The sequence below is a fragment of the Eretmochelys imbricata genome, chromosome 1 (genome assembly GCF_965152235.1).
Source record: "Eretmochelys imbricata isolate rEreImb1 chromosome 1, rEreImb1.hap1, whole genome shotgun sequence".
Classification (NCBI taxonomy): domain Eukaryota; kingdom Metazoa; phylum Chordata; order Testudines; family Cheloniidae; genus Eretmochelys; species Eretmochelys imbricata.
The window spans coordinates 260,792,074-260,817,618 of record NC_135572.1 but is presented as its reverse complement, the minus strand read 5'-3'; the positions used below and the strand labels follow the sequence as shown (position 1 = coordinate 260,817,618).

Below are 25,545 nucleotides of genomic sequence, written 5' to 3'. Positions count from 1 at the left end.
CCGGACGAGTTGCATCCGAGAGTGCTGAAGGAATTGGCGGCTGTGATTGCAGAGCCATTGGCCATTATCTTTGAAAACTCGTGGCGAACGGGGGAAGTCCCAGATGACTGGAAAAAGGCTAATGTAGTGCCAATCTTTAAAAAAGGGAAGAAGGAGGATTCAGGGAACTACAGGCCAGTCAGCCTCACCTCTGTCCCTGGAAAAATCATGGAGCAGGTCCTCAAAGAATCAATCGTGAAGCACTTGCATGAGAGGAAAGTGATCAGGAACAGCCAGCATGGATTCACCAAGGGAAGGTCATGCCTGACTAATCTAATCGCCTTTTATGATGAGATTACTGGTTCTGTGGATGAAGGGAAAGCAGTGGATGTATTGTTTCTTGACTTTAGCAAAGCTTTTGACACGGTCTCCCACAGTATTCTTGTCAGCAAGTTAAGGAAGTATGGGCTGGATGAATGCACTATAAGGTGGGTAGAAAGCTGGCTAGATTGTCGGGCTCAACGGGTAGTGATCAATGGCTCCATGTCTAGTTGGCAGCCGGTATCAAGTGGAGTGCCCCAAGGGTTGGTCCTGGGGCCGGTTTTGTTCAATATCTTCATAAATGATCTGGAGGATGCTGTGGATTGCACTCTCAGCAAATTTGCAGATGATACTAAACTGGGAGGAGTGGTAGATACGCTGGAGGGGAGGGATAGGATACAGAAGGACCTAGACAAATTAGAGGATTGGGCCAAAAGAAATCTGATGAGGTTCAATAAGGATAAGTGCAGGGTCCTGCACTTAGGATGGAAGAATCCAGTGCACCGCTACAGACTAGGGACCGAATGGCTAGGCAGCAGTTCGGCAGAAAAGGACCTAGGGGTGACAGTGGACGAGAAGCTGGATATGAGTCAGCAGTGTGCCCTTGTTGCCAAGAAGGCCAATGGCATTTTGGGATGTATAAGTAGGGGCATAGCAAGCAGATCGAGGGACGTGATCGTTCCCATCTATTCGACATTGGTGAGGCCTCATCTGGAGTACTGTGTCCAGTTTTGGGCCCCACACTACAAGAAGGATGTGGATAAATTGGAGAGAGTCCAGCGAAGGGCAACAAAAATGATTAGGGGTCTAGAACACATGACTTATGAGGAGAGGCTGAGGGAGCTGGGATTGTTTAGCCTGCAGAAGAGACGAATGAGGGGGGATTTGATAGCTGCTTTCAACTACCTGAAAGGGGGTTCCAAAGAGGATGGCTCTAGACTGTTCTCAATGGTAGCAGATGACAGAACGAGGAGTAATGGTCTCAAGTTGCAGTGGGGGAGGTTTAGATTGGATATTAGGAAAAACTTTTTCACTAAGAGGGTGGTGAAACACTGGAATGCGTTACCTAGGGAGGTGGTAGAATCTCCTTCCTTGGAGGTTTTTAAGGTCAGGCTTGACAAAGCCCTGGCTGGGATGATTTAACTGGGAATTGGTCCTGCTTCGAGCAGGGGGTTGGACTAGATGACCTTCAGGGGTCCCTTCCAACCCCGATATTCTATGATTCTATAATGAACTTATCAAAAGTTATACACAGTCTTAGTGATGCTAATCAAACTCCAAAAAGGAACAGAAAGATAACAGCTAGCTTGCCACCTCAAACTCCATATTAGGTACTACTAGTGGCATCAGACATTTTAGCTCTATCCAGGAATGGCCTTATATAAATATCCAATAGAGAGAGAAGACTGTAAATTTGTGAGACATATTTGATATGTCGTGTCCAAAAAAGTTTCCCCAAGTTTCACCCAATTTCTGTTGTCCAGAGATAACAACAGCAGCACATACTTTGCATGACCTTTCTCCCCACCCTCACCCCCACTTTTTTCTTCTAACAATGTCTAATTTACCACTTTAGCCTGACTTCTCTGGCCACACACACACAGTAATTAACATTGTATTTATTCTATTATTCCACAGCCTTATGGGGATTCCCTCTAACTCAGTGTGTGGGGATTGCAAAGGATTAATAGTAAAGAGAGTTAAGTACCTAAATCCCCCATGATTCAAGAGGTGAATAATAAACCCCTTCATCTTTTCAACCATCTCACACTGACTTGTCCATTACAGTAACCATACTGAATCATTCTCCCTTCTCAGAGCAACAGGCTTCCTAAAGGGGTTTATTTTTAATCAGTGTTAATCTATTATAGTCTATGGCGCATGCTCAGTAAAAAAGGGGGGTAAATCTTCAAAGTAAAGTTCAAAATCTGTTAGCCATTATACAGATTTTGTGGGTATACCTCCTGCACATTATTTTGAAAACTTGCCCCTTAGGCCTTTGAGCCAACTGAGGAAATTTCCAAATCTGATGCATCATTGGAAATAATGTAGTGGACTATGCATTAATGTCACTGTTTGAAATTTAAACATATCTGGCTTTCCATACCAAAAAAAAAAAAAAAAAAGGAAGCAATTTCAAGGAATGCTTGGAATGTATTCAGCAAGGAAATATATTTAATTATACTGAAACAGAATCCTAACTTTGTTATAGATGACTACTCTTGCTGATAGCATGAGACAAAGAAGGACTTTAGGAAAGAATTACAAAAGTATGTTCTAATGGCACAAATGCTAAACAAGGGTAAGGAAAAGAGGTGCTAAAATTACTATAGTTAAGCCACATTAATCTTTTCATTAGTAGGTAAAAAAATCATAACTTTCCTTCTTAAGTCATTATGTTGATGTGGCATCTTTGATCTGAAAAAACAGCAATAATCCCAATGGGAAGCCAGAGGTGTTTTTGATTATTATCTTTAAAGTCTAAAATTCCTTAGGTGAAATTCAGTATGAAATGCATCCATGCAATGATGAAGGTGAGTGAATATGTCAACATCTGTGCTTTATTAAAGCTGAACTATTTTTACTAGGCACTGAACCAGAGAGACCAAATTCCCTGATAAAACCAGAAACTCCAGGAATGGATCTTTGAAGGCATTCCTTGATGTCTTCTTATTGCAAAATGCAATGTAGTTTTTATTTTATTACACTCTGTCTATGTTGAAGACACCATTAGTTTGCCCAATTGCACATCATTGTGATCTAAAACAGTCTTCTCCCAAAAATGCACAGGTCACAATATAAATTTCCTTCAGTCATCATCGGTACCAAACGGATCATCATGGATATTTTTTCTGTGGTTATGAGTGATGCCAGTTGTAATAAAATGCAACTTGAATTAGTTTCAGGTCCAGAAATAAAAATCAGAACTGTATTTCGCTATGATTTAATCACTGATACCACAGTTTTACAGTTTTGGAGAAGGTAACATTTTGAAGGCACAGCATCAGAAAAATCTCAGAAATTAAGTTCAGTATCTTCTGTGAAAACATATTTGTTGATTTTAAGGCAACAAGGGACCATTAGATAATCTAATATGATCTCCTGCATAACAAAGCCAGTAGAATTTTACCCAGTTCCTCTTGTACTGAGCCCACTAACTTTGACTAAAGTATGTCTTGCAGAAAGGCAACCAATATTGGTTTGAAGACATTAAGGAGACGGAAAATCCACCACATACCATACTGAGCATGGTGGGCTGGAGCAGCCTGATCTGATAGCCATTAAAATCAATGGAAATCTGTCCACTGGCTTCAACGGGCTTTAGATCAAGACCTAGACCCCCAGCCTAAATTCAGATTAACTTTTTCAAATAACAATAGCTCTGGAACACATATGAATAACACAACATATTCAGATCTGTAATTCATGGCTAGGTACAACATTTTTGAGAAAATTTTCACAAAACTTAATATTAATTTATTTCTCATTATTTCATACACTCCAAAATTTTGATTTTCATGAAGTTTATAGGAGACTGGAAAATTATTTGCAATGAATAATATAGAAACCTCAAAATCCATTGTCAGAAAAGTCCTCATTATGCAATGTAAGAAAGATACATTATAAAACACATGTTGATTAAGCAATTTTAATTAATCCATTACATTTGTCACCACTCCTTAGGATGGTCTTTAGCTAAGGTAGAAACTAGAGAGCTATTGTAAAATTGTAAGTTTTATTAGCCAAAATAGAATTTAAATAATTAAAAGAATACGAAACTCTAGAGCCTGAAATACAGATCCTCGTCAATTTCTAGTTAAATATATATGCCAATGCAATTATGTGGCTGCCTTTGATAGTTCAAACTACTTGAAAAGTTAAAACTTAGAACTTTTAGACAAATAACTTAATTACTATGAATATGAATTCAATATTACTTTCCCAAGTGGTATTCAATAGCCAAGCTTTTCCCTTCATACAAACACAAAATTATCACACATTAAACCCCAAATATGCAGATAATTTTTTCAACTATTGTAATTTCTCCAGAATGTCACCAGTACTGTAGATGCTTATGCCACTTTAACCACCAACTGAAACGTTAGAAAAATCTTAGAGACTAACCAATTTATTTGAGCATAAGCTTTCATGAGCTACAGCTCACTTCATCAGATGAAAGCTCACGAAAGCTTATGCTCAAATAAATTGGTTAGTCGCTAAGGTGCCATAAGTACTCCTTTTCTTTTTGCGAATACAGACTAACAGGCCTGCTACTCTGAAACCTGTTAGAAAAATCATTATCTTACAAGCCTATTCAAACCACACACACACACACAGAGAAGCTGTCAATTTCTTTTGACCACGAAACATGTGTAATTTCTAGGTTGATCCCTTTGAGATACTCAGGGTTTCTCTCAGCTATATTTTGCTGTAGGTAAGCACAATTTCCTGTTACAAATGTACTCGACTCATAGATTCCAAGGTCAGAAGGGACCATTGTGATCGTCTAGTCTGATCTCCTGTACAACACAAGCCATGGAACTTCCCCAGAATTCCTAGAACTCCTCTTTTAGGAAAACATCCATCCTTGTTTTAAAAATTTTCAGTGATGTAGAATCTACCACAACCTTTAGCAAATTGTTTCAATGGTTAAATTCTCTCAATGTCAAAAAATAATGCCTCATTTCCAGTTTGATTTTATTTAGCTTCAACTTCCAGCCATGGGGTTGTATTATACCTCCCTCTGCTAGACTGAGGAGCCTATTATTAAATATTTCTTTCCCATGTAGGTATTTATGGACTGTAATCAAGTCACCCCTAAACCGTCTTTTTGTTAAGATAAGCAAAATGAGCTTCTTGAGTCTATCGCTATAAGGTATATTTTCTAATACTTTAGAACTAGGCTTAGTGTAATAAGTTTTTCCAGCCTCAACAGTCTATTACTTATTGACTCAGCACAATTTCTAGACTGATAATTTGAGAAAGCTATACATTTCTAAAGAAAAGTAATGTTACTGAAGATGAAAGTCATCTGAACACAAAAAGATCTTCTTAGCTATTCAACTGAGCCCAAAAGTCCTCATTTGATAATGTGACTCTAAAGAGTTGCAAGTTAGGGGTCAATCCTGAAGCCACTTCACACAGAGAACCCCTATGAAAGTACATATAGGTGCCACACACAACATGGCTACAAGATCAGGCCCTCAGTAGTAGTTTGACCCATAAGAGCAAACATCTCTCCGTATTCAAAAATACACACACTTGATAAATATAGAGTAAATCCACAAGCCAACAGTATGGAGGCCAGTTTCATTGACCCAATGACTATCCTGCCAAACTGCGTATTTTCTTCTTTAAAACTATTTATTGGCATTTTTAACAAACATAATGTAACACAATTTGTTTTCTGTTTATCTTGACTCACTTCTGCCATGTTGCCTGAAGAACACTGTCAGATGAGATAAATGGTAGGCAGGTGTCCTACTGTATTGTGCGTACAGCTAGTCTACATGAAAGTGTACTTGATTTACTGTTACTTTGTCCTCTTCCCTCACTTCCAGCTGTTTGCTTCTTTCATCCACTTGTTACATCAGATGATTAATTTAGATTGTGTCCTCTTTAGGGTAGAGACTGTTTTTATTACAGTGCCTAGTACAATCAGCCCTAAGAGGGGCCACCATAATATAAATAATACAGGGGGAAGAGAACAAAGGCAATGAACCTATTGATTATGTTTTGTAATGGGATGATCTGTGTGCATCTACCTCAAATATTTGGTGGCCTAATATTTTATGTTGTTGTTTGGCCTTTTCTCTTGATCTAATTTCACAGGCACCGAGTTTCTCATTTCCCCAGGGGCGCTTAACCTCCGCTCCGCCCTAGGCCCCACCCCCACTCCACTCCTTTCCTCCAGGCCCAACGCCCACCCCTTCCTGCCCTCGCTCTGCCCCTGCGCCACCCCGCCTGTTCCCGCTCAGTTCCGCCCCTCCCCTGTGTGTGCCCCACCCTCACTCCACCTCTTACTGTCCTTGCTCCTCCCTCTCCCCCCCAGCGCCTCCTACCCACCACTGAACAGCTGATCAGCGGCGGGAAGGAGGCTCTGGGGAGGAGGGGGAGAAGCTCATCTTCAGGGCCCACCAGTGGGTGCTGAGCACCCACTATTTTTTTCCCATGGGTGCTCCGGCCCTGGAGCACCCACGGAATCAGTGCCTATGTCTAATTTACAACGTGTCTACATGGTGCTGGAGACTGGCCTGTAAGGTCTGAGGCCTTTTCCTGCAGTAAGCAGCAGCAGCCATGAACTAAGAAACAGAGCGACACATCTGCACATTCCATCTAAATTGCATCAGAGCAATGTAATATCGGGCGGGTAAGAAGGCGCTCCTGTCCTCATAGAACCCACCATCACCAGATAAAAAAACAGATCTTAAGATGTCTAAAGAAAACTTTGTCTGATAACATTCTGTCTGGCAAGGAACCACTTATCAACAGTTGTGATTGTGAAACCTATTCTATTGTTTTGACTTGTGGTCCCTACTTCTCTATTGTTCATCTGTACGGTCTCTGTACAATTCTTTAATTGTTTTTGTTGGTTGCATAACTAACTTTGCAAGATTTAAATCAGCTAAGATGGTGGAGTATGATTGGTTAAATAATTGTTTCGTAATGGGGGGAAATACTGTTTTGTAGCACTTTGGTTTAAAATGACTGGTTAAGGTACCACTAAGCAGGACTCACGTTTAACTATATAAACTGGGTCCAAAAAAAAGATTTTTGGAACCTAACTCCAGGACACAGCCCAAGATCCAAAATGCCAGACCTCAACACCCTGCCAATCATCCTGTGCAGAAGCTGGAGTCCCCAGCCAATCTAATCTTTCTGCCTTATTGGGAGAAGTGAACATTTTATGCTTAGCAAGTGTATTCTGTTTTGATAACTGTTAATAAATAGAGGTTAAGGATATTACTGTGAAAGGCTCTTTTACTGGTAAAAGGCCCCCCACACCTACATAAGTTTATGCCCTGAGTCCTAGGAACTGGGTATGGGTGGCCTTGAGGCCTAGGAATTGGGTATAGTTAGGTGCCTTTTGCCTGGAGCCCTAGGAACTGGGAAAGAGTGGGGTGCCTAAATTAACTAGGTTATGCCTTGAGCCTACAGAAGGGAAAAGGGGGGGTGCCCTCGAGTGTGTGGGTAACAGCTCTATGGTGGGGGGGGGGTAAATTGCAGATTGCTCTAACTGATCCATGTAGACTACATGTAGATCATGCCAACTAAAAGCCACCTAGTTTTCACTGATGTAGTCCTGTTAGGCCATTCTGCTCTCTGGGCTGGGATCCTCATCTGGACTATGTCTGGCATAATACACCACAGCATTATCCATGTTGCATAATTGCCCCTGACCAACCAGGGGGAGAGTGATGCACTTCTGGTTTTTGGTCAAAGTCTTGATGGGAAAACAATGAGTTTTTCTGCAGAAAGCAGGGATAATTTTGAACAAAAAAAAAAGTGAAAACCCCCATTTTCTGTCAAAAATCATTTCAATGGACAATTTTCAACCAGCCGTACTAAAAACAGCTCAGAAGTCATCCTGACATAGCTGTATATTCATTTGTGGCAGTAAAAAAACAATCATTGAGCTAGATTCTCAGCTAGTGTAAGTCTGCATTGTTGTGCTGACTTGATTTACGCCAGCTGAAGATCTGTTCCAACCTTCCCGGTCAAGTTGGTCTGACATCTCTCTAACACCATTCAGGACCCAGTTTTCCCAAGATACTCACAACCCATTTATCTTTATTAAGAAATGTACCCATATACATTCCCCCTAAGTATTTTCTAAGATACAATTCTGGTTTTCAAAGTATGAATTATGATATTAGTGGAGTGTAAATCTTTACATAATTTAAAGAAATACTCTCAGGTGTGTCTGGTATTAGTAATAAACTGTTCTATATTTCCCCTGGGAATTAATGTTCCATCTTGTAATTTTAAAGAATTCATCTCCGTCATACCAAAAATTATTAGATACCAGTTTAAAATCTGGCAGTTTCATTCTCTTTTGTTACATTTCTTGTGCTTATTTTAATGTAAGGTCTGTTATTTTGTAACAAATAGGCTGACATTTTTCTTTGATATTGATAAAGTCATTTTTTTTCCCCAATAGGCATCATCAGCCTCTTGGTTCTGTTTCTGTAACACGCCTTGCACAGTGGGTTCCTGGTCCAAGACTGGGACTCCTAGGTGAGGAAGTTACCCTGGGAAATTATTGCACATTCAGGGGCTGGGGCACTGATTAGATTGCATCTGTGAGTGAGAAGTAGAAAGCAGCCAGTAAAGCCAGGAGAAACCCAGAGAAGCCCTGGTAGTGTGGCCCTAGGAGGAAGTCCAGTGAGAGAACTCCTTTTGGGCAGAGTGTTAGCTGGAAAGGTAAGGTAAGAATTGTGAGCAAGGAAACTGCCCCGTTTATTCCTACTGTGTTCAGGGAAACAGGACTTTGTGTACCGGCTTTGTAAACAAACAGGATTGCACTAAAGAAATATCGGACTTCCAGTGGAGTTGGTTGGAACATTTTTTGCCCAAAATTCACTTCGGTGAAATATGCTGTTTCACAGACACATATCAGCAGGCAGGTTTTGGGGTCTAGGGGAAGGAAGGGAAGAGTCTCTCTTTTTAGGGAGTGAGTGTGTGCTGGAGGTTAGGGTACTGCCCTGGTGTATGGAAAACCCAGGTTTAAGTCCCTCCTCTGCCTGATTTGGAGTGAGGAGGAATAAAAATCTCAGTGCTGAATCAGACATTTGAACCTGGGCCTCCCCTCATCACAGAGCAGCAGCCTAACCACCAGGCTGTAGAATGCTTATACAATGCCAGTCCTGTGCAAATGGTTGGAGGGTTTTGTTTCCCTCCAATGTAGCATGAAAACAAATGTTGAAACCTCAGAAGTTATCATGAAAGAGAATTATCATCCTCCAGTCAGCTCTACTCATAAAATCAATTTCTCCTCCCAAAGAAAACAACCCAGCAAGGCCCTAAATATTGGCAACTGCTTGAGCTAAAAGGGGACAATATTATATATTTGTTCAACCCAACCCAAACAGACTGCTGTACTTGAAATAAATGTAGCTAAGCAGAATTTAGATAGGGATAGGAATTCAGGTTGGTGTTATACTGTGTTATCTTTACCAAATTCCAACATTACTTACAACATTTTGGTATCAAAAGGGTTGGATCCTGGGGGGTGGGGGTGGGGGAGAAGGGTCAGATCATCAGTTGTGTCAATGTTGCAACTGGCACAGCTGCAGGGGCACAGCTAGCTTTACATTACCTGTTTGGCCCCCTGATTTTAGGAAAAAGAAAAGGAGTACTAGTGGCACCTTAGAGACTAGTCCTCCTTTTCTTTTTGCGAATACAGACTAACACGGCTGCTACTCTGAAACCTGATTTTAGGACTGGCTAAGGGCTAATCTGGCTCTCTGGTACAACCTAAAGCAACCAAAGGCTGCATTAAATTGTACCTGGCTTCTTGATTTAAAGGGCCAGGGCTCCAGCTGCGGTAGAGGCAGCTGGGAGCCCGGGGCCCTTTAAATCACCTCCGAGCTACCAGCTGCAGAGGGGGCTGGGAGCTCAGGGGTGATTTAAAGGGCCCAGGGCTCCAGCTGCCGCTACCGCAGCAGAGCCCTGGGCCCTTTAAATCACTGAGGAGCCCTGGGGGCTCCCAGCTGCCACTGCTACCCCAGGGCTCTGGGCTCTGGCAGAGCTTTAAAGGGCCTGGGGCTCCTCTGTGGTAGCAGCTGCCAGGGCCCCAAGCCCCTTTAAATCCCTGCCTGAGCCCCGCTGCCCCGATGGAGCCCTGGGGATTTAAAGGGCCCCAGGGCTCCAGCCGCCGCTACCACCCCGGCCCTTTAAATGCCTGCCGGAGCCCCACCGCCACTACCCCAGGGCTTCGGCAGCAGGGCTCCGGTGGGTTTTTAAAGGGCCAGGGCAGTAGCAGTCGCTGGAGCTCCGGGGCTCTTTAAATCCCCACCAGAGCCCCCCCACCCCTACCCCAGGGCTCGGGCAGCAGGGCTCAGGTGGGGATTTAAAGGGCTTGGGGCTCCAGCCGCCGCTACCGCCCCGGCCCTTTAAATCCCCTCCAGAGCCCTGCCGCCGCTACCCCAGGGCTTCGGAAGCAGGGCTCAGGCAGGTATTTAAAGGGCCCCGGGGCAGTAGTGGCAGCTGGAGCTCCGGGGCCCTTTAAATCCCGGCCTGAGCCCTGCTGCCCAAGCCCTGCCGTAGCGGTGGTGGGGCTCTGGCGGGGATTTAAAGAGCCCCGGAGCACCAGCCACTACTACCCGCCCTGGGCCCTTTAACTCCCGGCCTGAGCCCTGCTGCCTGAGCCCCAGGGTAGTGGTGGCGGGGCTTTGGCAGGGATTTAAAGGGCCCCAGAGCATAGCGGCCGCTGGAACTGGCAGGCCGTGAAACATGGTAAATCCACAAAACCGGGGCTCAGGCAGCAGGGCTCAGGAAGGAATTTAAAGGGCCATGGGCAGGGGGGTAGCAGCAGCTGGAACTCCGGAGCCCTTTAAATCACCGCCACAGCCCTGCCGCCGCTACCCCAGGGCTTTAAATTGCCCTCTCGGAAAGCCAGTCCTGGTACGGCGCACCGGCTCTTACCGGTATGCCGTACCGGGGCATACCAGCTTACTTTCACCTCTGCTTAAGGTTTTGCCTAGAGGGATTCTTGATGTTTTGAATCTGATTACCCTGTAAGGTATTTACCATCCTAATTTTACAGAGGTGATTCTTTTACCTTTTCTTTCATTAAAATTCTTCTTTTAAGAACCTGATTGATTTTTCATTGTTCTTAAGATCCAAGGGTTTGGGTCCGTGTTCACCTGTACAAATTGGTGAGGATTCTTATCAAGCCTTCCCCAGGAAAGGGGATGTAGGGTTTGGGGGGATATTTTGGGGGGAAGATGTCTCCAAGTGGGCTCTTTCCCTGTTCTTTGTTTAACACACTTGGTGGTGGCAGCATAGGGTTCAAGGACAAGGCAAAGTTTGTACCTTGGGAAAGTTTTAACCTAAGCTGGTAAAAATAAGCTTAGGGGGTCTTGCATGCAGGTCCCCACATCTGTACCCTAGAGTTCAGAGTGGGGAAGGAACCTTGACAGGAGTGTAAGTTGTATATTTAGAGTTTAGATTTATCACATGTCGGGACCGTATTTTGATTCCAATCCTCCACTATCAATCTAACTATAATTAAGATATACCCTATTCTTCACTTTTAGGTAGAAGCAAGATGCTATCTATATTAAGTGTCTTTGTGTTAACTAGGGCTACTATGTGTCCCTATATTAGACACAGAGCTAGCCCTGATGTGCACAGTTTGAAGCTAGCTCCAAACTCTTCCAATGCTCAGGAAAAAGTTTACGAATCAGGAGTTATTCAGGTTTCGGGTAAGCTTCACCTCTAGTTTGTCAAATTACGCTCAATATTATTTTCACCATCTTTATATGCTTTCACCATTTAAATTTCTAAAGACTTGGAAACAATATTGACATTCTTTTCTCTTTCCCCTGGAGTGTTGGAATTTTGTGTCATCTTTCTAGGAACCTTATCCAAATTCTGCTGGAGTCAACGGAAGTCTTTCCACTGACTTCAACAGGCTTTGGGTCAGGCTCTTAGCAAAGGAGCTATATGCAATATTCTTAGATTGTCTCTTTTCAATGTGTTTTCTGAAGTAAGATAATGTTTGCTTTTTTATTACAATTATGTTACTATCTTCTGTCTCTTAACATATTTATTAAGGCCTTGTACATTCCAGTGAAATTTGAAATGAGCAGTTCTTTACATGTAGGTCACAGCTCATTGGCAGAGGGTCCTAAACCAGCTTCCTTTCTCTGTCTCTGATCTCCCACTGAAGCAGATTTTACTTGTAATTGGTCCTCCTCAGATCACAGAAGCACTCTATAAATCATTATATCAGTTTCTGTAGTGCTTACCATGGAAACCAACACAAAGGATTCTGGGGAAGCCCATTTACCACTCACTTCTCAAACTGATGCACTGTGCATCCTTAGGTGAGTCACTTGACCTCTCGTTGGACTAGTTTCTCAGTAAAAGGGGGAGAGTGACAACCGTATTTGCAAAGCCACATATAAAGGCTAAGTATTATAATAATTTTTTTCTCTATGCTCCATGCCCTAGTCTCAACCCACCATCTCCTGAAACTACCACGGCTGATCCTTGTCAGAATTATCAGTACTTTGAAAACTGCCACTACTTAGTTGCTTCTTCCTACTCCTTACAATAGGACTTCTGGTTGGCATCAAGTGAGGAACTGAACAAACAACAGTTGTTCTCTCAAACTGCCTCCCATTTGTCTTAAGAGGGAAGGTATTTCTAGTGGACGTTTTTGCCTGCCAAAGGATGGACTTAATCAGTTAGCAGACTCTCCCATCTTGAAGTTGGATTCACTATGGTTTTAATTTTCCCCTCAGTGAATCAACTCTGCTGACTAGATTCAGTGTTTTTTACATGGCTGCGGCACTGATATGTGAGTAAGTATAATGGTAACCACTGAAGCCAGTCCTGTGACAGAGTACTGACCCTTAACTTGACCTAGATCATGTGACTGGGCCTGGAAATAGAGTCTTGGTTCTTTCCAGCACTCCTGTGCATCAGATGCTTATTACAGGAGAGGAGGAGCAGGCCATATATTTACAACTGCCACTGCTGACAGAACTCAAACCAAGAGAGCTCAATAGGGTCAAATCTGTCCTATAAGTCAAATGGAAACTTCCCATGATTGAGTCAGAAGCTGTGCAAAATTCTCATATGAAGTAATTCTTATAGCGCTCACAGTTCTCTTAGGACATTGTTAATTTTGTGTCAGAATTGTTCTGAAGAGCTTTCCTATTTCTACTTTGCTACTGAAATCAAAGACATCCTCCCAAACCTCACTGGGTGAAAAACTATTGAGAATTCCAATTCCATAAAAGGAAGGGAGGGTAGTTATTTTTTTCCCAAACTAATACACAAAGTATAGTTTAGGGAAGAAATATAAAATCACAGCTTGCTTTAAAAAGTGTACAAAAAGAATGCCTTTGCAGTAGCAAAGTTAAGCTACTGACGTGCTCATGCAGTAAGTATTTTATCATTAAAATTAGTCTTTTTTTAAGCATACTCCAGTTCACATCCCTAGGATAGTATGTAATAACTTGTGGCACTGTTTTAAAAATAAAGTCTTTGAATATGCCAACCACAATAACCTTAAGGTCTGCAATGGCTATTCTGGGAAACACATTATTTTGACATTTCTGAACATCTCAGCCAGAAATGCCTCACCCAGCAAGAAGTGCCACTGTCTTGCTTTAAGTTGCCGTGAAAACTACTCCACTGGTAATTAGCTACATCGGATCCTTTTAAAAATATATATACACTATAACAGTGGGGGGAAGTTACTTTAAACTGGTTGTCATTGTACCCCAAATCCTGAAACTTGGGTGAAATTTTCAAAAACAAACACTTTAGATGTAAGAGTCTAAATCACTTGGGTGCTTTTGAAAATGTTGCACTAGACAATAATGCAACTTTGCTGACTTATTAAATCTTCATTTTTCACTTGTTCTTTGGTTGAATCACAGTGTCAGATACAGAATCTGTCAGACTAGCTCGTGGAGCCCCCAGGAAGCCGATTTTTAAAAGGAAACCATGGGAGAAATAGAGAAAAATGTGCAGACCTCTCATGTCACTCAGGAGTGTTTCCCTGTGAAGTTGGAAGCTAGGAAGCTATGAAATCAAAGGGAGCATGAAACCAGTGCTGACCATCAAGCCAAGCGAACACGCTTATGAATCTTTCAAGCAACAACTCAACTGACTAGAATTTTTCTTCATCTCTTTTGGTCTTTGGAGAAAGATTAAGTTTATGACTGTTTCAGTGGCGGGCAGAGATAAAAAGGAAACATCTTTCTTGAGTAAACCATAATGAGATCTGACAGATCATTTCAGTGCAGAACCATGTCAAAGAAATAAGCACGAGAACTGTTTGTTTTTTTTAATTCATGAGACTACATTCTCTATTGAGTAAAGTTACAAACTTGACTGGGTCTTCCTATATGAAATTGCTGCCCACATTCTGAACCCCAGTAAGGTTGCTTTGTTCTGCTTTGCAAAGCAGCCTTAAAGTCAGTTTGACAACTCCATGGCATTTCCCAGGTATAGAGGAAATCAGCCACCCCCTTCTCCTCTTGACCTTAGCACAGGAGTCATCTCAGGGGTATGGCTAGGGAAGGGATCCTCCGGAGGATCCCTGCAGCTGGGTGTAGCTTAGAACAGTCCTGAGGCACAGCCAGGGATGTGGCTCTCTAAAGTTGTGATACAAAGCAGGACACAACAGCACTCCTGGGGCAGTAAAGTGACAGTTGAGCCCTGAGGAGGAGGGGCAGCTATCCATTTAGGGTCATTGCAGTTGGGTGCAGTTTAGAGCAGCTCCAAGAGGCAGCTGAAGATCTGGCCCTCAAGCTTACTCTGCATATAAAATTTGCATGGCTTTAATTAAATTCCTTTCAAAACTGGTTTTAGTTAACCTGGTGCAAGTCCTGTGTGGGGACTAGCCCCAACTCCTATCTGTGGATATGACAGAAGAGTTCCATCTCCTGGTACAGCTATAGGCCTAATTCTGATCTCACTTCAATGGGTTTTACACGACTGTAATTCCATTGACTTCCAGAGAATTATGCAGGACTCACACAGGTGAATATAAAGGGCCTGCTTTTCAGTCTCCAGGTGAACCCCATTTGTCTGTGTGCCAAGACGTGCCTGCTTTGTATGTGCATACCTGGATATAACCCATTACACATGCACCTATTTAAATGCAATTCTCTTGTCAGACATGCACACAAAATAAGTGTGCATTTGTGCGATCCCATAGTGTCATTCATATTACAGTGCTCATACAAATCCATCCACCACAGGGAGAGCTATTCCTTAATTGCATTTGATAATATACCCCCAGGCAGATCATCATGGGTTTAAGTGGGACTGAAGTGGCATAGAATCCTTGTGCTGGCCCTCTGCCCGTGGGTGAATTTCACTCAGAGAACTAAGGGTCTGATTTTCAAAGGTATTTAGGCACTAGAAGATGCAGATAGGAACATTGTGGTATTTTCAGAAGCATGTATGCAGATTAGGCACCTACCTGCCATTGAAGCTACCATTCAATACCTTTGAAAATCTGTCTCAAAGTAATAAAAACATCACATTTATACATATTAAAGTGCACAACCATTCAGAAGGTGGCTATTTTCTCTAGTCATGGTGCATTGAGTTTATAGCTGAAATTGTTTTCTTACAGGGTTGTCTCTGCAAATCATGGGCTGTTTTTGAAAAGCAATGAAAAAAGTTAACTGGGTTCTGCAACTTATGACACACCAGTACCCCAGAGTCCCAACGGCCTTTTATGGTGCTGCAAACTCTCTTCTCCTAGCCATTAACAATGACATATTAATCCATTCACAACGTTTCCCACATTTTAATAACTCTTGTTGTGTTCATGCACCACACAATCAAAGTAATCTCTTGTGGTTTGTCATTCCCTTCCCATATTACTAGGTCATTATAAGTATTTATTTTCTTAAGTGCCAAGAAATTTAGAGCTTACAATTAACACCATTTTTTTGATACTGCAGTTATAAACAGGGATTTAGGTCTTTTCCATTATGCTCCCAGGGCAGACAAAGATAAGCGTTAGAGAGTATATTAAAAAATGCTTAGGAATGTTCACACAACCAGTTTGCTGGACTAGCTAAGCAATGGAAGTGGCTACTATTGGACTCTTCCATATTAAGGGTATAAATATGGGAGTAAGAGGAATGAATTCCTTTTTCAAACGTGCTTGTGTTCCAGCTGTATAAAAGCAGTACAATAATTTTTAAAGATTTAAGAAACCTTAGCACTTACAAAGCACTTTTCATCTTCATATACTACTTAACTAATGAATCCAATCCTCCAACACCCCTGTGAGGTCAGTATCTATCAGTTAGTGGCATTCCCAATTTTGCCAAGGGGGAAACTGTACTGAGCAAGATTAAATGACTTGCTTAGCTTCCAGAAAGTCAGTGTCAGTGGTAGCTCCCAAGTGCCTGGCTCCTGAGTCTTATGTTGAAATCTTTAGATACCACCACCCTTTATTTATATATTTAGCACCACAAGAAAAAAACAAAAAAACAAGGGACTAGATAATTCAGGAAACAAAAAATGGAAGACAGGGTGTTTCACATCTAGATGATTCATTTAAATCTGACCTCAGTAGCTAGAAGGCATCTCTTTCTGAAAGCTATTTGCATCGACGATCAAATGTGAAATAAGTAGGTGATCTCAGAGCACTCCAAATTTACTTCGCAAAAGAGAACACCCTCGCTGGCAGTCTTAACAGAAAGCTCAAAGCGCAGAGACTGAACTAGTAGTTTATGCCCAAATTTCCTGATCGAGGTTTTTCTATGTTAAGAGAAGTACCAGGACAAAATTAGACATTACTTAAAACAATCGGAATTGCAAAAATGGAGCATTAACACTGAAAACCAGGGCCCTGATTCTGATTTCACACAGGATTTATGTTGGTCTAACTCCAAGTTACTCCAAATTTATTCCAGAACTGAGATCAGAATTAGGCCTAAGAATCATTTAGGTTCCATAGGACCTATTGAACAACACTTCCCATGTCTGCTTGAGTAATCCCATTAGAGCGACAGTCTGGAAGAAAAAGGACAAAACTACCACAAGTATCCGATTATTTTAAGATTTAAAATGACAACAAGGATGAAATGAAAGGCAAGCTCTATTCTGACAAGCAACAACATGTAAAAGAAGGGAAGATCTTTGAACTGGATAATATAATAATCGTGCATCAGAACTGACAAATGAACTATTAGCTTATTCAAACAAATGAGTGGTAGAGAAGAATGGGGATACCATCACTGTTGAAATCAAAGATGGCTTGAGGATCACACAGAACTCCTCACAGGGGAAGTGTCAATGTCCATGAACCTAACTTGGGCAACATCCTGGAAACCCTTACGCATAATTCTTACTCGTGTGAAATTTCACTGAGTTCAATGGGATCACTCCCATTAGTAAAAACTATTCATGTGAATAACGGTTTGCAGAACTGCACATTTGAACTTGTAGGTAGTAACCAAAATGACCAACAGGAGGATAAACTGCATTTAGAAATAAGAGAAGGGAGATAATAATGAAGAGAAATATTCCACTACAATTATATTTACACTGCAATGTAAGCCCAGGGTCAGACTCTTGCTTGACCCCAAACCCCACTTCCATCAACACACAAATCTCTCAGTCTCTGGCTCGGACCTAGGGTCCTAGGACTCTGCGGGGATGCAGAGTCCAAGTGCAAGTCAAGCTGGGACCCAGGGCTTGAGCCCTCTTGCTTTGCAGTGTAGATGCCCTCCCCACAACTCTAGTCCTGGTAGTCAGCCAAAAGTGACCCACAATCCCATGGGCCAACTTCCTTTGTCTATCTCCAATCGATTCCAGTGAAAACAGAAGCAACTCTCCCGCCCCCTGTACTGCAGCAGCTCAGTGAGTCAGCATTAACCTTACCACTGTTTTCTGACCGCCAAACTGCAAACACACCAAGAGCCTTCTGTGGTTACAACAGAGACTGAACAAAAGCAGCTGTTTGCAAAGTGCCCTGCTTCATGGTCATGGGAGCACAGCCCGATTTTGGTAAATCTCTGGTGCAAGGCCAGCAAACGGTAGACTTCAATAAGAGTACCAGGAGTGACTATGCATAACAGCAAATAGCAAAGAAGCTGGCAGTACTGCAAATTTGTTAGACTGTGACCAGTGCTGGGAGCGGACTAAATGGCTCAAGACTGAGTACGGGAAAGCCAAGAACCAGAACAGCACCTCGGGCAGCTCTCCGACGTCATGCCCATTTTATAGGGAGTTTGACTGGGTGCTGGGCAGTGCACTGAGCACAGAGCCAACCGTGGTGGATGATGACCTGGTCAGCTGGGATGGCGCCCTACTGGCCCCAGAATCTAGAATGGAAACTGATGGGACCCAGCAGCAGGCGCCGAGTGAGGACAGTGAAGTGATGCTGTTGCTGAAATTGGTCCTAAAAGAGGCTTTGGAGCAGAAGCAGCAGCAGCGCATCCTGGGGCCATACTTAGAGGAGCTGTTTGATGCCCACCATGAGGAATTATCCACTGTGGAGCGTGTAGCAGTCACGGAAGGGACAGAAGCCAGCCACGAGCCTGGTAAGTTTCTGGATTCATTTTAATGAATATGAATACAGTAATGGAAGGGATTTCTGTTCTATGAACCAATGCAAATGTTATCAGAAGCCCTGGCTAGCAGCGTATATCTGCTAATGGCGGATTGCATGCCAGTGCCTTGGCAACCTCCCCGCCCCCATCATGTGGTGTTCAAAATGGCAACCAGGAAATGCAAACAGTAAAAATGCCTTGCAAGTGAATTTTTACTGGAAAGGTGCAGATTTTTGCTTGGGCCATTCCTGTTTCTTAAAAATAACAACTTTACATTGCCATGACTGTCAGTATGCCACTCTGTAACCACTCAAAGCTCTGTCAACCCACCTGAAAACAGTGAACTGTGGGGGGCAGACAGCAAGTGTGAAAAATGGGGACAGGGTTGAGGGACTAATAAGTGCCTGTATAAGACAAAGCCCTGAATATCAAGACTGTCCCTACAAAATCGGGACATCTGGTCACCCTAGGGGCAGATGGGAGGTGGAAATGTGTTCCATTTACAAATCTAGTCCATTTCAGTACATAGGTGACAAAAATCATTTGTCCCAAATATGACTGGGGTTTGAAATTTTGTGCAGAAAGGTGCAGAAATGTGGTTAAAGAGGATGGCTGTGGAACTCTGTGTTTGCACGCAGCCATAATAGGCTAAGCCATGTGGAAGCTAACAGAGAATCCTATTGATTCCCTCATGAATTCTGACCTAATCCTTGGTGCCAATAGTTGCAAACCCCAGATAGGTAGTCACACTGCAGGGAAGGGCGTATTTCCCAGTGGCACTTTGGTAGCTGACCAGCCCACTCCACAAACAAATGTGCTGTTTAGTCACTATACATTAGGCTACTTTGGTTGCATATGCTGCAGGGAACACCAGCAACTTGGAATAACATCTCCCTTTGCCAATCAGGCACCACAGAACCATTATGTCCTCCAAAATGTTGAAATAGCCTGAAATGATAGAAGCTTCTGTGGTACAGCCATGGATGGCAGCCCCACCCAAACCAAAGTAGTTCTGCAATTGTTAGAAAAAAACCCACTTACCCTGATCTCTGCTCTTCTTTCACTGTGATTAACAAGGCTGTAACTTCTGTGGTCTGAAGCCGCCCTCTCACAATATAGTGAAGTTCAGTTTGGAAAAGTAACATTTTGTCCTTGACATTCTACACAGATTCACAGATTTTTTCTGTGCTCCTGCACTGAGCTAATTGAGATAGTAGCCCCCTGTATCTTGTCCTGTTCCAGGCCCCTTGACCTACTGGCTGCAGTACTTCCACAGCTTGCCCACACTGCAGCAGAAGCCTGGCCCAACTTACCTTCACGGACCAAGAGGAAGCATTTCCATGATGAACTTATGGTTGAAGTTCTGGACAGGGCCCACAAGCTGGTCCAGTACCAAGAGAGATGGACTTGCAGCTAGAGGAGAGCAGGGGTGAAAGTAAGCCAGTATGGGCCGGTACGGCGTTCTGTAAGAAGTGGCCACCAATACTCAGCCCATACCCATACTTGACGTTAAAGTGTGGCCGCAGCAGCGGCCAGAGCCCCGGGCCCTTTAAATCCCATCTGGAGCCCCAGGCGGCACAGGCCAGGCAGCGCAGATGGGCTGGCTCGGGGACGCTGACCCCCGACAGCCCCGCCCCTTCTGCCCAAGGCCCCACCCCTTCTGGGGGCTGGAGCCGGCCCCCGTACCAGTAAGTGTAGAATGTTACTTTCACCCCTGGGGGAGAGGCATGATGAGAGGCAAGAGGAAAGACTCAAGCTGGCTACACATCTTGAGGACGGGGTTTCAGCACGGAAGCAGACACTTGATTCGCTTAGACCCAACTCTAAGCTCATGCACTAAGAGGTCCCAGATTCAATCCTGCCCACCGACGACCGGGGTCTGTCAGTGTTACAAGTGGGGGCTCGGGTGTTAAAAGTTGGGCCTTGTCCGGGATTTCAACTGGAAAGTCTCTAAAGCTTGGGATGTGCTTCCTCAGGTAGGGGAAGTATGTAACCCACACTCCTCCTGGGTGTGGTGTTCTGTCCCATCTAGTGGCACCGAGACTACTTAGAAAGAGATTAATGAGTTTGCTCTACAGCTTTAGCCATATGGCTTTTAGCTCATGCAGTAGAGGCTCATGCACTAAGTTCCAGAGGCCCCAGGTTCAATGACGACCGGGGTATGTCAGCATTACAGTTTGAATTGGCCAGCCCTAAAATAAACTAAGGCAGCGAACTAATTCATCCAAAAGAAGAAAAGTATTGAATAGAGGAGACAGCATGGCATATTGAACCTCGATATTATAGTGAAAGGACATAAGAGGTGAAGTGACACTGCAGTTAACTTTCACCTTGTATTCATGATATTCCCATATAAACCTTTTTCCTCAGAGCCCATATATTAACAGGAGGGTAAGAGCCAGCAATGGATCATTAATTTAATATGCTCTGCTATGTCAGTTATGCAGAGTTCAATAGGACAAATGGTTACAAAGGGGGGCATTTTTTTGGTAGGAAGAAAATCTAGCCATACCATTCTTATCTTGCATGCAAGGTACTTCCTACTGCCCTGTCTGTGATACTAGCTTTTTGAAAACAGCAAGATCTGGGCACCCATTCTTGTTCTGTCTGGAAGAGGTCAGATAGTTATTTTTACAGCAAAAGGGTACAGCTTTTCAAACTGGAAAGAGCTCAGCTCACGTAGTTTTATGGTGATGTTTGCTGGTGAAACAGAATTGTTTTTAAGTTGGCACACTGCCCATCATCCACTGTTATCTTTTGGTCATTACAAAAGGAGGCCTATAACCATCTCTTTTTTTTTCCTTTATAGAATACCTTTGGTTCTGTTCTAGGGTAACAATGCTAGGCCTCCTGGACTGGGCCGGAGATAATCTGAAGGCATAGTGCGCAGAACATATTCGTAATTATGTTCTAAAGTCACAGTGCCAAGTACAAAGGTGTACATTTGCCATCCGCAGTAATATATTCACTGAAACATAGCGACAACACCATGCTGACTGAAGAACAGTCATCCTCCATGGCTCCAGCTTTCTCATCTTCACTCTTGACAGTTCTGCCTTACATTACAGAAGCCTCTGCTGCACGAGACTAGAGAGAGTAATTTCTTTAACTGCAGCAATCCAAGTTATACCTAAACCCTCACTACGGTCATATTGGTTTTACTCTGTTATACACTGGATATGGACTTGCATAACATTGATGAAGACCAGTCACAGAAAAAAGAACAGGTTTCAGAGTAACAGCCGTGTTAGTCTGTATTCGCAAAAAGGAGTACTTGTGGCACCTTAGAGACTAACCAATTTATTTGAGCATAAGCTTTCGTGAGCAACAGCTCACTTCCTTGCTGTGCTGTGAAGACACTTCCTCAGAAAAACATCCACTTTTCTCTTTTTATGGTCAATTCTCAGTAATATTACACACACAACATTATTATTGTGTGGATTCTGCTTAAAACAAAAAAACACTCTCTTCTCTTCCCCACATACAGTTTAGGCTGGTGAAGAGGTGACAAACTGACAGCCCTAAACAATGAATAGAAAATTCCTCTTGTTGAGAGGGAAATGTTAATTGAATCACCCTTAAAAGTAAACATGGGGTTTAATTTTCAGAAAAATTCAGTTTGCAAAATCAGACTATATATTGTGATACAGCATGGTCAGAGGGCAGCAGGAGAGTGATCCTATTGGGATCCAGGAAGTGAGCAGGCAGAGCCCGCCCACTGCTAAAGGATCCCCCCCGCAGCCTAAGGGGGGGATCCACAGGGCCTGGAAGCCAAGTGATTTTGGGGGAAAACTAATAAAATAACAGGAACAGGAGTGCGGATTAGATTTCATTTGGTAGAAGGAAAATGCTGATTGGATTTGGGGGAGTTTGGGCTTCCCTGAGCCTTAAATCCATCCTTCAGGGAATTACTCCCCCATTCTTACTCTAACCCTGTGCTTTTTCACTGGAATGTTTCAGATCTGTAATGCTCACATGACAGGATCAGGGTGTGTTTCTAATAGTGACCTCCATGATTGCTACTACATTCACTGTTTAAGGTTTCTCATTATGATGACTCAATAAACAAACAAACAAACAAACACTTTTCAGCAACCCACAGCTACTTACAGTTTGACAGGAAATCATCACTGTTCGAAAAATTAAATCCTGCCTTTGTTTTCTGAACTAGACTACAAATTCATTGGACAGACACGTAAGCCTCATTAATATGGTATTGTTGACTCATTAAAACTGATGACCATTATTTGTGACATGCGTATTTTAATATTATGCTCAGTGCTATAAAATATCTAAAACCACAGTTACATATATATTGTACACTGAAATTCATTTGAGAGGGAGATTGTTAATGTTTATGGTTCCATGATCGATTCTGAAGTAAAAACTTGAAAATAGTCTGTTAAAATATGTCTACTAAGAAGATTATTATGTATGGGGCCAGATCCTCAGTCCCACTATAGCCCCTTTGCACAGCAAAGCTGTCTTAACCAGCTTCTGGAACATTCCCCCTACCCAAGAGGAATTCTGGAGTGGTGGGTGCAGAGGGCATTCTTGTAAGAAAGGGGGTAAGGCCAGGACTATTCTGTGCCCTCGTGTTCCCTAGCTGCTGGAATGGCTTCTTGAGGCCATAAGCGGCCAGGCACAACCTCAAGCACTACTGAGGCTGTTCCCTGGCTGGCTCAGCTCTGAGGCACCATAATATTGCGGTACTGCCTCCACTCACCCTTCCACTCTCAGTGCAGCTGAGATGATCTACTTGCTGCCTTTTCAGGTTGGCAAGTGGCCCAGAGCACATGTAAAGTGTGCGCACTCAACAGGTACCGTCATTTTAGTTTCTAGAGTTGTTGTTCAATTGCAGCTTAAATCTAACAAATCTGCAGCTAAAGTAGAAAACAAACATCAGTGGTGATTTTAAGCACTATGGGCAATTTATGAGGCTCTCCCCGAACTGGATAAGTGAACCTCAGAAGACAATTTAAGTTCACACCCAAAAGTGAACTGTCAAACATATACAATACCCTATAATTTACTAATTATGGTGCCTCAGCTGAGCCTGCCAGGGGCCAGCCTAGCTTCCAGCGCACCTAGAAACAGCCTCAGTACTGCTTTAGGTTTTGCCTGGCTGCCTATGGCCTCAAGGGCAACAAAGATGATCAAGGGTTTGGAACAGCTTCCACAGGAAGCAAGACTAAACAGTTTAGGGCTGTTCAGCTTAGAAAAGAAACTAAGGGGGGACATGATAGAGGTCTATAAAATTAGGAATGCTATGGAAAATGTGGATTGAGAAGTGTTATTTACCCTTTCCCACAATACAAAAACCAGGGATCACCTAGTGAAGTTAATATGCAGGAGGTTTAATGCAGATAAGAGGAAGTACTTTTTCCACCCAACACACAGTCAGCCTGTGGATTCATTGCCACGGGACATTGTGATGGCCAAAAGAATAACTGGACTCAAAAAAGAACTAGATGCATTCATGGAGGATAGATCCATTAATGGCTATTAGTCAAAATGGTCAGGGATGCAACCCCATGCTCAGATCATCCCTAAACCTCTGACGACCAGAAGCTAGGAGTGGAAGACGGGTGTATCACTTCAGAATTGCCCTGTTCTTTACACTGTCCATGAAGCTCAGTTACTGGCCACTGGGCTACATGGACCATTGCTCTGAATCAGTACGGCAGCTCTTATGTACTTCCAGCCCACTCACATAGCCTCGTACCCCCCCTTTTTTCATCTAGCCTTTAGTTCAGCAAAGCACTTAAACACACTGATTTGGGCCAGGAGAGCTCCCCTTTCCCTATCTTCTTCCATACATGCCTCCATATCTAATCCCAGGCAGACATAACCCCTTTAATGAAAAGCCTAAGGACCTAGCATATATCTAGTATCCTCTGCTGGATCCAGATGGTTTCTTCTTTTCTCACATCCCAGTGGAATGAAAGAAGAAATTAGTCTGGGTCCAACAGAGAAAGTATAGATCTGCTGTGACTTCATTACAGGTAAAGGCAACATGGATAAAGAAGATTCATTCAGCTTAATGGATTCAAAATATTTTCAGAGGTTCTTGGTTACTTTGGGAATAAGACTAGGTTGTGCATCCTACTTTATATCCCCCATAATGTTTCAGAGAGATCAGATGAAGTGTGTTTGAGCTAAAGTTTAAAGAGAGAGAGAGAGACTAAGGTAAAACTGTTCTAACTCCATCCCCTCAGACAGAGACAAACACCTACAAGATCTCTATCAAGCGTTCTTACAACTACAGTATCCACCTGCTGAACTGAAGAAACAGATTGACAGAGCCAGAAGAGTACCCAGAAGTCACCTACTACAGGACAGGCCCAACAAAGAAAATAACAGAACGCCACTAGCCATCACCTTCAGCCCCCAACTAAAACCTCTCCAGTGCATCATCAAGGATCTACAACCTATCCTGAAGGACGACCCATCACTCTCACAGATCTTGGGAGACAGGCCAGTCCTTGCTTACAGACAGCCCCCCAACCTGAATCAAATACTCACCAGCAACCAGACACCACACAACAGAATCACTAACCCAGGAACCAAACCTTGCAACAAAGCCCGTTGCCAACTGTGTCCACATATCTATTCAGAGGACACCATCATAGGGCCTAATCACATCAGCCACACTATCAGAGGCTCATTCACCTGCACATCTACCAATGTGATATGTGCCAACAATGCCCCTCTGCCATGTACTTTGGTCAAACTGGACAGTCTCTACATAAAAGAATAAATGGACACAAATCAGAGGTCAAGAATTATAACATTCAAAAACCAGTTGGAGAACACTTCAATCTCTTTGGTCACTCGATTACAGACCTAAAAGTGGCAATTCTTCAACAAAAAAACTTCAAAAACAGACTCCAACGAGAGACTGTTGAATTGGAATTAATTTGCAAACTGGATACAATTAACTTAGGCTTGAATAAAGACTGGGAGTGGACGGGTCATT

At 43.0% G+C, this 25,545-nt stretch overlaps 1 protein-coding gene across 1 annotated transcript; it reads left to right on the top strand.

The window, feature by feature from the left end:
• Positions 1 to 11,614: 11,614 nt before the first annotated feature.
• LOC144274386 (uncharacterized) lies at positions 11,615 to 21,456 on the top strand. Its single transcript, XM_077833218.1, has 3 exons — positions 11,615 to 11,729; positions 18,093 to 18,557; positions 21,376 to 21,456. The coding sequence occupies exons 1-3, from the start codon at positions 11,615 to 11,617 to the stop codon at positions 21,447 to 21,449; spliced, it is 654 nt and encodes a 217-aa protein (XP_077689344.1). The 3' UTR covers positions 21,450 to 21,456.
• The last annotated feature ends 4,089 nt before the right edge of the window (positions 21,457 to 25,545 follow it).

Excerpts from the sequence above, each read along its gene's own strand:
- LOC144274386 (XM_077833218.1), top strand. The coding sequence starts at position 11,615 with ATGTGTCCCTATATTAGACACAGAGCTAGCCCTGATGTGCACAGTTTG. Across the intron at positions 11,730-18,092 it reads AGGAGTTATTCAGGTTTCGG|CAAATAGCAAAGAAGCTGGC; the intron begins GTAAGCTTCACC and ends TATGCATAACAG. Across the intron at positions 18,558-21,375 it reads AGAAGCCAGCCACGAGCCTG|AATACCTTTGGTTCTGTTCT; the intron begins GTAAGTTTCTGG and ends TTTCCTTTATAG.